Source organism: Trichechus manatus, unplaced genomic scaffold (assembly GCF_000243295.1).
Source record: "Trichechus manatus latirostris isolate Lorelei unplaced genomic scaffold, TriManLat1.0 scaffold00010, whole genome shotgun sequence".
NCBI classification, from domain to species: Eukaryota; Metazoa; Chordata; class Mammalia; order Sirenia; family Trichechidae; genus Trichechus; species Trichechus manatus.
In genome coordinates this window covers 12,046,549-12,056,624 of record NW_004443946.1, presented here as the reverse complement: position 1 = coordinate 12,056,624, position 10,076 = coordinate 12,046,549, and the positions used below count along the sequence as shown (strand labels likewise).

The 10,076-nt window shown below is 36.5% G+C and overlaps 1 protein-coding gene across 1 annotated transcript in view; it reads right to left on the bottom strand.

The window, feature by feature from the left end:
- The window catches only part of LRRC9 (leucine rich repeat containing 9), a 146,591-nt gene that overhangs the window by 29,974 nt on the left and 106,541 nt on the right, over positions 1 to 10,076 (bottom strand). The window contains exons 29-32 of the mRNA XM_004371101.2: positions 8,522 to 8,590; positions 4,520 to 4,660; positions 1,332 to 1,476; positions 438 to 441 (exon numbers count right to left, since the gene is read on the bottom strand). Coding sequence (XP_004371158.1) covers positions 438 to 441; positions 1,332 to 1,476; positions 4,520 to 4,660; positions 8,522 to 8,590 — 359 coding nt within the window. The remainder of the gene's footprint in view (positions 1 to 437; positions 442 to 1,331; positions 1,477 to 4,519; positions 4,661 to 8,521; positions 8,591 to 10,076) is intronic.

Below are 10,076 nucleotides of genomic sequence, written 5' to 3'. Positions count from 1 at the left end.
AATTGATGCCTTTGAATTATGGTGTTGGAAAAGAATATTGAATATACTATGGAATGCAAGAAGAATGACCAAATCTGTCTTGGAAGAAGCACAGCCAGAATGCTCCTTAGAAGCAAGGATGGCGAGACTTTGTCTCATGTACTTTGGACATGTTATTAGGAGGGACCAGTCCCTGGGGAATGACATCATGCTTGGTAAGCAGAGGGTCAGTGAAAAAGAGGAAGACCCACAACAAGATGTATTGACATAGTGTCTGCAACAATGGGCTCAAACACAGCAGTGACTGAAGATAGTGCATGACAGGGCAGTGTATCCTTCTGTGGTACATAGGGTCTCTGTGAGTCAGAACCTACCTGATGGCACTTTACAACAATAACAAAAACATGTCAGTTTTGTTCACAATTAAATCTATTGCACAAACGCATAAAGATCCTTACTATGCTAAAAGTTTGACACCATAAAAATGCAGAAGTATGAAAAATAAGTTACTAAAACATCTTAGCAGAATAAATTATGCTGTGTTCTTTTAACTGGGTATCCTTTAAATTCTTAAACCACATAGAGCTATCTCCTATTCTTACTAGGCTCTTAGACCATTTTATAATTATTGTGATATTCAGGTTTATTGTCTAATAGTGGCCTGAGGACAAAGTGAGAAGTTAAAAGAAATGGCAGAGGTGAGCCCTCAGAGAAGGAGTAGCAGTGTTGCAGCTATCCCCATTTCAGCCATGATGACAGCCAGTGAAGATGTGGGATTAGGGAAAAGTCTTGTTTTATGCTTGAATTAAAATGCATATGATAATCCATTTTTGTGCCCTGTCCCTTTAATACATTTTCTCCTTTAAAGCTCCTTCGCTTGAATCTCTTGCCTACTATTAGCTTCATGAATATTTTACTAGTGGTTTCAAGGAAAAAGTCTGACTTTCTCTTTGTATCCCAAGATTTTACTATTACCAATATTTTTTAACCTCTGACTTCTACTTTTAGCAGGTCATACTAATGAACTGGTTTTAGTAGCAGTTTGCTCTGAAATACACAAAATGAAATAAAAGCTTTGGAAAGACATCAGGAAATAGTGGTGCAAGTATCACAGGGTTCAAATTGTGAGCAAATATTTAGTTAGAACATACTAGTAGCTGAGCAGAATCAACAAATACTATAGTCTCTTTGAAATCAGAATGACCACATAAAACTTGAACAGACATGTAATTTTAGGAAATGTAAACTTAAAACATGCAATTTTCAGTAATAATATTAGAAATCAAAGAGAGATTTTTGTTTCAAATGAAGTGTTTCTTTTACATTCACTCTGAAGGTGTTTGTCAAAATACCTTCAACTTCAGGAGTTAAAGTGAAGTCAGATCCCAAGTAATGGTTAAATCCACCAGGCAGAATTACATTTGTTATTTTTATGGGAGGAGCTTTCACTTGGCCAAAAGATCCACCATCCATCGGAGAGTTGGTAACAGGAACGAACTATGTAATAAAATAAAAGTTAAAAACGCCTCACCTCCAAAACTCAGATCAATAAGTTTAGTGCTTACCACAAGCATCGGCTGACAATCAACTTAGTCAGAAGTTAAATGCTAGTCTACACCTAGAGTTGGTACTAGGCGAAACTGAAGAATAGAGCCTTTGAGGCCCTTAACCTCCCTCGGAAACTTCTGTCCTTTCTTTTCAGATTGGGTTGTACTCATTACTAGAGTCTACTGTTTGATGGCACCACCTTCTTTCCAAAGTAACGAGGTTAAGTGTGGAATTGAAAAAATGAAAATTAAGACATTTCAACTTTTGTAATGTTTCTTCTATTTTTGTATTCCTCACACTACCTCATTAGGTGCCTTGTAGTTAATTATTGTTCAAAACAAACAGTAAAATGGGGACTAAGAAAAACATTTAACAATCAGTTTCAAAGAATGTGCTAACTCTCCAAATAGTGTTTAAATTTTAAGCTAGTCAAGGATTAAGAGGCTTTCAAAAGAATTTTAGGAATCAGCAAATGGAGAGGAGAAGGATTTTAGGTAGGGTACTAAATTTCCCTAGAAATTTATGCCTGCTCTGCCTTCGTTAAGACTGGCCTTGCTTATACTTTTAAAAATATGAATTCAAAACATATGATCTAACTCATTCAGACATGCAGGCTTTGCCATTTGTGTAAAACTGTCATTTTCCCTCATACTTCAGTAAGTGTTACCAAGAATGCAGCTTTGTTCTGAGTTCTAAGATCACCAGCATTTTACTAAAACTTGTCAGTACCAAATTTCCTAATTCCTTTGTGGGAGTGTCTTCTCATCATGAACCTAGAATGCTGTCAAATTTTCTTCTGAAACTAAAGCATCAAAATGTTTTGGTTTTAAAGAAAACTTTAGATTTCATTTACTCTTTCTTTATCTTCTGTTATAAAAGAAAGAACAACAGCAACTGAAACAAAGAAAAACACTAGATTAAACTGATAAAATTAAAAAGTTTTCTGTTCTTTTGTTTTCTGAACAGCTAGAAGAAACAATGGCTCAGTTTTGTTCTGGCCATGAAAATGACAATTACTACTGAATCTTAAAATAGAGTTTTCCAAAATAAAGACTTAAAATACCTCCTTTATTTTACTAACCAAGTATAACAACAACAACCAAAAAAACCCAAACCCGTTGCCGTCAAGTGCATTCTGACCCACAGCGACCCTAAAGGACAGAGTAGAACTGTCCCATAGGGTTTCCACGGAGCAGCCGGTGGATTTGAACTGCCAGCCTTTTTGGTTAACAGCTGTATAACTTAACCACTGTGCCACCAGGGCTCCAACCATGTATAGATGAATCAAAAATACAAATTTTAAATAAAATATTTACATACAGACTAAGTGGAAACATGGTTAAATTCTTACACATGACACTGATTTCTTTGCCTAAAGAACCTTTATTAACACTGTACTCTGTAGCCATTTTGACCTACAATAGAAGCCCTCTGTTAATTAAAATAAGTTGAGGTTAATAAAAAAAGTGAGGGTTAATTAAAAAGTCAGGGAGTCATTAAAATTATATGTATAAATCATATTCATCTTCATTTAAAACATATAAAAGTACAGGTATTCATCAATCTTTTGATGAAGGGCCAAGGCTTTTTCTGTAAGTAAGTATCCCTTGATTGGTATTTTATCTGATTGTTCTTTTTCTTTGATAAATCATGCCCTTAAGAGGTTTTGCCTACAATTTCTAATTTTGGTTTCTTTAAAGTAGCAAGAATTTAAAGATGCGTAGGAAATTTGAACATAATAATCAAAACTTTTTTTTACAGTTTTCCCACTATTTTGCCTGAATTTTTATTTTTATTTTTCCCATATCTTACAGATTTTTTTCTCTCACACATAATTTGACAGCATGTGTGTTTGTGTGATCTTTATCCAGACTTTCCAAAATATCCTATTTGGTTTTTACAGAAACATAGAGATAGTAAATTAAATTTTGCACTTACGATTTATGTTTATTTAAAATAACAAGAACTGGCATAACAGATTTTTGACAAACCACAGGCAACTCTTGATAAGTATATGAATCTATTGTTGAAGGCAGAGTGGACTAGGGAGGAGTCTACTCTGGTTGCCTGTGAGTATTAAGAATTCAGTGTGCTCTCGGGATCAGTTAGCTTGTTTTATAGTGGGAATGGAGAATGCCAGTTAACCCAGCGAGGTAGTTAAGTGAAGGCCATCAGGAGGGCATCTACAACAGTCTTCTCTCTTACTTCTTCAACATGACTTTTAAAACGTGACCTTTGTTCACTGACTCCAATGTCCTTGCTCTCTGGCTTTGGCTTACTTCAGAGGTTCACTTACAATCTAACTGCCCTACCACCACTCTCACCTCAGGTCTTCAAAACATCTCTCCTCAATTATTCTTGAAGCTTCTTAATTGGTTTCCTGCCTCCAGTTTCTCCTTCCTCAAACCTTGCAAAGGCACAGCTCTAATAACGTCACTTCTCTGTTACAAAACTATAGATGACAGCATTTCCTAATGATATGCTTTTTATGATTTTTCTCTCTCTAAATCTCTTTCCTGCTATGGCCATATACTTTTCTTAAGGTGCATGGGCAAAAGGCCCAATTATTCTGCCAGTGTACAAGAAAAGAAGACACTTCTTCCTTGTTGGGTGAACTACACGGTCCAGAGAGTTGAGCTTAGAATTCCTTCCTTCCCTTCCTATCTGCCTAAATGAAACAGTTTTACTGTTAGTTTATGTTTATAACTTCATATCTTCTAGCATCATCCGATATTGAGGAAGATACACAAACGTATTAAATAATTTTCCTTAGGTTAAAGTACATTATTAAAAAACGGAACTTGGAGTGTGTGCGCGTGTGTGTGTGTGTGCTCTATTCACTAGATCAAGCTTTCTTTGATAATAATCACAAAATAGATACTAATATAATATACAGAAACATCACAGCCAAGATTTAAACATTCAAGTCAAAATTCATGTATTAATAATTTACATATTTCAAAAGGAAAAATGTAAATAATACAATTATTACCGAATTTTTCTTTGCCTGTAGTTCAGAGAAATGAAATTCAGCTTTTGCCCTATCATCTGGATTCACAGGAATTCCATCTAACATCTGTAAGTTTGGCAGTCGAAATATGAGCATGTGGCGGTGTAGCACTTTTCTACAAATCTGAATAAAGTTGAAAATAACATTTTATTCCTTAAAAAAAAGCCTTTTATTAAACTTCTATTTCAAAGATTAACATTGACAGAGAGTTCTCTTTTTGAAACACATCTCAATCTCAATTCCCTGTAGTGCTAAATGAGGATAAGAACTTTTCATTTCTTTTTTATTAAGGCTACCCATTTGTAAGTGTAGTTTCTTTCTGGAGTATACAGTATCATTCATTAACTACAGGAAATACCAAACTCATGAACAGGATTATATTGCAAAAGTTCACTTATAAGTAATTGATTTTAAATAAATAATATTTTCCCACAGGCACTGTCCAATTTAATTCAATACATATCTATTGACCATATATCCAACAATTCATAGTATCAATCTACCCTAAAAATATCTGCATATCTACATAGGAAGGTATGCAGAAAAGGGTCAACATAATAGGCCTGAGACTATTATCTTTGTAAGGTTCTGTTTGCAAGGTTGGCTCCTGACTAGCATCTGGGTACTTGGATTCAGGGAGTGTCACCATCATTCCTTAACTCATAAGGGTGGCTCACTGTGCTTAGACAATATATACAAACAATGTAATTATGCTGAACACCTGCATTTCTCCTAAGGGTTCGCAATTTAAGTACATACTAGGCAAAGACTGCCTAAGTGACCAGCACCCAATAAAATCCTTGAACACTGAGTCTCCAATGGGCTACCCTGGGCAAAAACATTGCACACATTTTTGCTGCATTTTTGCTGCTGGTAGAAGAGGGTGCTCTGTGTGACCCCTCATGGAAGAGAAAGTGCATAATGAAGCCTGCTCATGGGTTCCTCTAGACTCTTTTTCTCTTATCCTTACTAAAAAAAGAAGTCCCTGGGTGGCGCAACTGGTTAAGCGCTCCACTACTAACCTAAAGGTTGGTGGTTCAAACCCACTCAGAAGCACCTCAGAAGAAAGGCCTGGCAATCTGTTTCTTAGAGGTCATAGCCTTGAAAACTCTATGGAGCAGTTCTACTCTGCACACACGGGGTCACCATGAGTATCCTTACTACATCACTATAATAAATCTTAGCCACTAGTACAACTCTACGTAGAGTCTCATGAGTCCTTCTAGCAAATCTCTGACTGTGGGGATGACCTTGGAGACTCCCAGAACAGAAGGTATGTACAAGGATGTTTATTGCAACATTGTTTGTAATAGAAAAAAAGAAAAAGAAAAAAGAAGAAACAAATCAAAAGCCCATCAAAAGGGAATGAATAAACATTTTAAAAGAATGTAGTAGATACATATACACTGAGAAAGAGCTCTAAGACACATAAAAACCAAACCCACTGCCGTCGAGTTGATTCCGACTCATAGAGACTCTGGACACAAAATTGATTAAAAAAAACAAAAACAAACAATGACCATATTTGGGTCCACAAAGAAAGTTTCATAATGTCAAAGAATATATAGATAGATTGTCTCCTCTGACTAAAACATAACAACATTAGAAATCAATGACAAAGTGGTAACTAAAAATACCCCCATAAGTTTGAAATTAACACGCATACACATTTAAAAAACTCATGAGTTAAAGAAGAAATCTTTTAGAAAGTAGAAGATTTTAAGAAATAAAGAACAGTAAAAACACTCCCCAAAACTTTTAGGATGCTGTTAAAGCAGTGCTTTGTAACCTAGTGCAGAAGGGAAGCAGAGTGACTTATAACTGGTAAATCTGGGAAGATTAAAGTGGGCATGGTTGGCTCTTCCCTTTCCTCTTGGGAAGGAGTTTATTGCTGGAAGAATGCATTCTACTTCAGATGAAGCTCTCCTCCCATGAAGAAAGGCCCCAATCTAGTATTTCCTGTTACTGGGTGATTATGATAGCCTGCTTCTGGGTTCAGTTAGCAGGACCATTTGGCTTTCACCTCTCCATCTGCTACTGTCATATTTCTCAATTTGTCCAGATATTAGGTTAACAAGAATGCTATTTACTGGATCCCTTCAAAGAACTCCAACAGGAAAGGTGGCAATTTTCTCAAAAAATTTATTTATAAATTCAATGCAATTCCAATTAAAATATCAACAAAATTCTCATGTAACTTGAGAAGCTACTCCTAAAACTCATATGGAGTGTAAAGAGCCAAGAACAGACAAGACAGTGAAGAAAGAGAAATAGAAAAAGAGGAAGAGAAGGAGGAGAGATAAGAGGAGGAGAAGAATAAGAGGAGCTTATTCTACCAGGGAGAAACTCTGGTGGTGCAGTGGTTAAGTACTCGGCTGCTAACTGAAAGGTCAGTGGTTCAAATCCAACAGCCACTTTGTGGGAGAAAGATGTGGCAGTCTTGCTTCTGTAAAGATTTACAGCCTTAGACACCCTATGTGGCAGTTCTACTCTGTCCTACAGAGTCACTATGAGTCAGAATAGACTCCGTGGCAACAAATTTTACTCTACCAGACATTCAGACTTAATAGAAAACATTGGTAATTAACACTGTCAAAGAGGACTTGGAGCATTTATCCATGAAGATCAAAGACTACAGCCTTCAGTATGGATTAAACCTCAACATAAAGAAAACAAAAGTCCTCACAATTGGACCAATTAACAATATAATGATAAACAGAGAAAATAATGAAGTTGTCAAGGGTTTCGTTTTACTTGGATCCACAATCAACACCCATGGAAGCAGCAGTCAATAAATCAAAGTATTGCATGGGGCAAATCTGTTGCAAAATACCTTTGTAAAGTGTTCAAAAGCAAAGATGTCAGTTTGAGGACTAGGTACACCTGACCCAAGCCATGATATTTTTAATTGCCTCATGTGCATGTGAAAGCTGGACAATGAATAAGGAAGATCAAAGAAGAATTTATGCCTTTGAATTATGGTGTTGGCAAATAATATTTAATATACCATGGGCTGTGAGAAGAATGAATAAGTCTGGCTTGGAAGAAATATAGGCAGAATGCTCCTTGGAAGAAAAGGATTGCAAGACTTCGTCTCACGTATGTTGGACATATTATCAGGAGGGACCAGTCCCTGGAGAAGGACATCATGCTTGGAAAAGTAGAAGGTCCGTGAAAAAGAGGCAGACCCTGGATGAGATGGATTGAAACAGTGACTGTAACAATGGGCTCAAACATTACAATGATTGTGAGGATGGCGCAGGACCAGACAATCTTCTATTTTGTTGGATATAGGGTTGCTATATGTCAGAACTGACTTGACAGCACATAACAACAACAATATTGGTGTAGGGATAAACAAATAGACCAATGAACACAGTATGAAAAAACAAAAAAAATCTGTTGCCATCTAATTGATTCCGACTCATAGCAACCCTACAGGACAAAGTAGAACTACTCCATACAGTTTCCAAGGAGTGTCTGGTAGATTTGAACTGCTGACCTTTTGGTTAGCAGCTGAACTCTTAACCACAGAGCCACCAGGGCTCCTGAATACAGTATATATATATATACGCACATATATACACACACATATATATATATATATATATATATAAACAAACCTGTTGCCATTGAGTTGATTCAGACTCATAGTGACCCCATAGGACGGAGTAGAACTACCCCACAGGGTTTCCAAGGAGCAGCTGGTGGACTCGAACAGCTAGCCTTTTAGTTAGAAGGCAAGTTCTTAACCACCGCACCTCCAGGGCTCCGAATACTGTACAGAACCCTGAAGTAGACCCTCTTATATATGACTATGGCAGTATTGTAACAGTTGGAAGAAGACACTAATCAATAAATTATATTGGGATAACTGGCTATGCATATGGATATGCATTAAATCCCTTTCTCATACGAAATAAAAATAAATTATATACAACTATCAATACATTGACTAATAAATTAGAAAGATAACATACTCACTGGATTACCATAAACTGTAAGCTCTCTGAGAGAAGAGATGACATCAAGTTTTTCCAGTTCTGCCATATCCTATTCAAAAGTTAATTTAATCAATAAATTATTATTTGTTTAGTTTCAACATCTTCCAATCTAGACCATTTGAAGTAATTATATGTAAGTGCTGGGCTGCATCTAGCTCACAGTTGAATCCTCTGAAGAGAGCTTGTGTGACAACCTTCTGTACTGTTGATTAAAGACAGACCCATGTGCTATAGATTACAAATACGTGATTGACAACGATGACATTCTAACATGGAAATGGGCTATAATAGCAGCGCTTGCAAGAAAGGGCCAAATTTTTCTCAAAAAAATTATGATCTGTTCTAGGACTCAGATTGTATTTGGTTAATTTCCCAAAGTACTGACCCACAAGTGTGAAAAAGTTGACTCCAGCCTAAACAACTTCAAAGTTACACATTAAATACAATCTTAACCACAATGGAGCATGTGATATTGAGCAGACTGCATCGTGATATACTTGCTGGGAGTACATTATGAAAAACGACAACTGTAAATAGCTGAATTCTGTGCCTTCCCTATCGGATGTGATTATTTACTATCGTTCACTTAACATCAGTGAAAGTTTGCAAATATATTTTAGTTTTTGCAAAATTATTTCTGAAATGCTACTTCTAACAAAAATATTAGCCAATAAGTTTAGCTAAGGTTATTCCTAGTTATAGTAATAAAACTAAGCTATCTGGGAAGGAAGGCCCTGAGAAGCCACTGGAATATCCCAGACCGTATGTATCCTTGAAATTACGGGTAAAGCTTGATACTCGGCAAGATCTCTGATTTGTATATGTCTCCTTTGACAATCCTTTGTTAGCTCAGTTGCCATCATCAGAAAAATTTCTAATAGGATAATAATTTTCCTAATTTAGATTTCTTCTGGATAAAGCTTTGGAAGAATCATTGCCAGTTTTGGCAGGTTTTTTTCAGAGGAGGACTGTTGGAACCTGGAGAAATTAGTCGTATACCATTTTTCTCTGTATGTACATTCCCTAGTTGTCATGTAGAAAAGGGCACTGCCCATGATTTTCTTCTGTCTTTGGACAGGATTTTTACACCACCCTAGAAAGGGCTTCCTGAAGTAGAGCCACAAATATTTATAGATTACCTACTGTGTTTCAGGCACTATGTTTCAGACACTAAAGATACAAATGTGGACAAGACAGACTTTGTCCCTGTTCTTGGCGGGCAGCCCACAGTTCAATCTGTCTTCAAAGCTATCTTAGAGGTATGGGCAGATGTAGTAAAATTGGTAAAAGGAGGGCTAACAAACCATCACTAAAACTGTGAAAGAATTCTTAGGGCTGTATAATGTTATGTCTGTAACTCTCCTATCTAAATTCTCTTTGAGGAGAGAGTTTGGGCTGGTTCAGTTGGGGCAGTGGCCTAAGAGTAACAGTTTGACTTCTGAGCAGGTAAAATTAGAGCAGGATTCTATCCAAGGAGTCCTTGAGTGGCGAGACATTGTCAAATTTCATTATCAGGAGTTGATTTAAATGCCAGG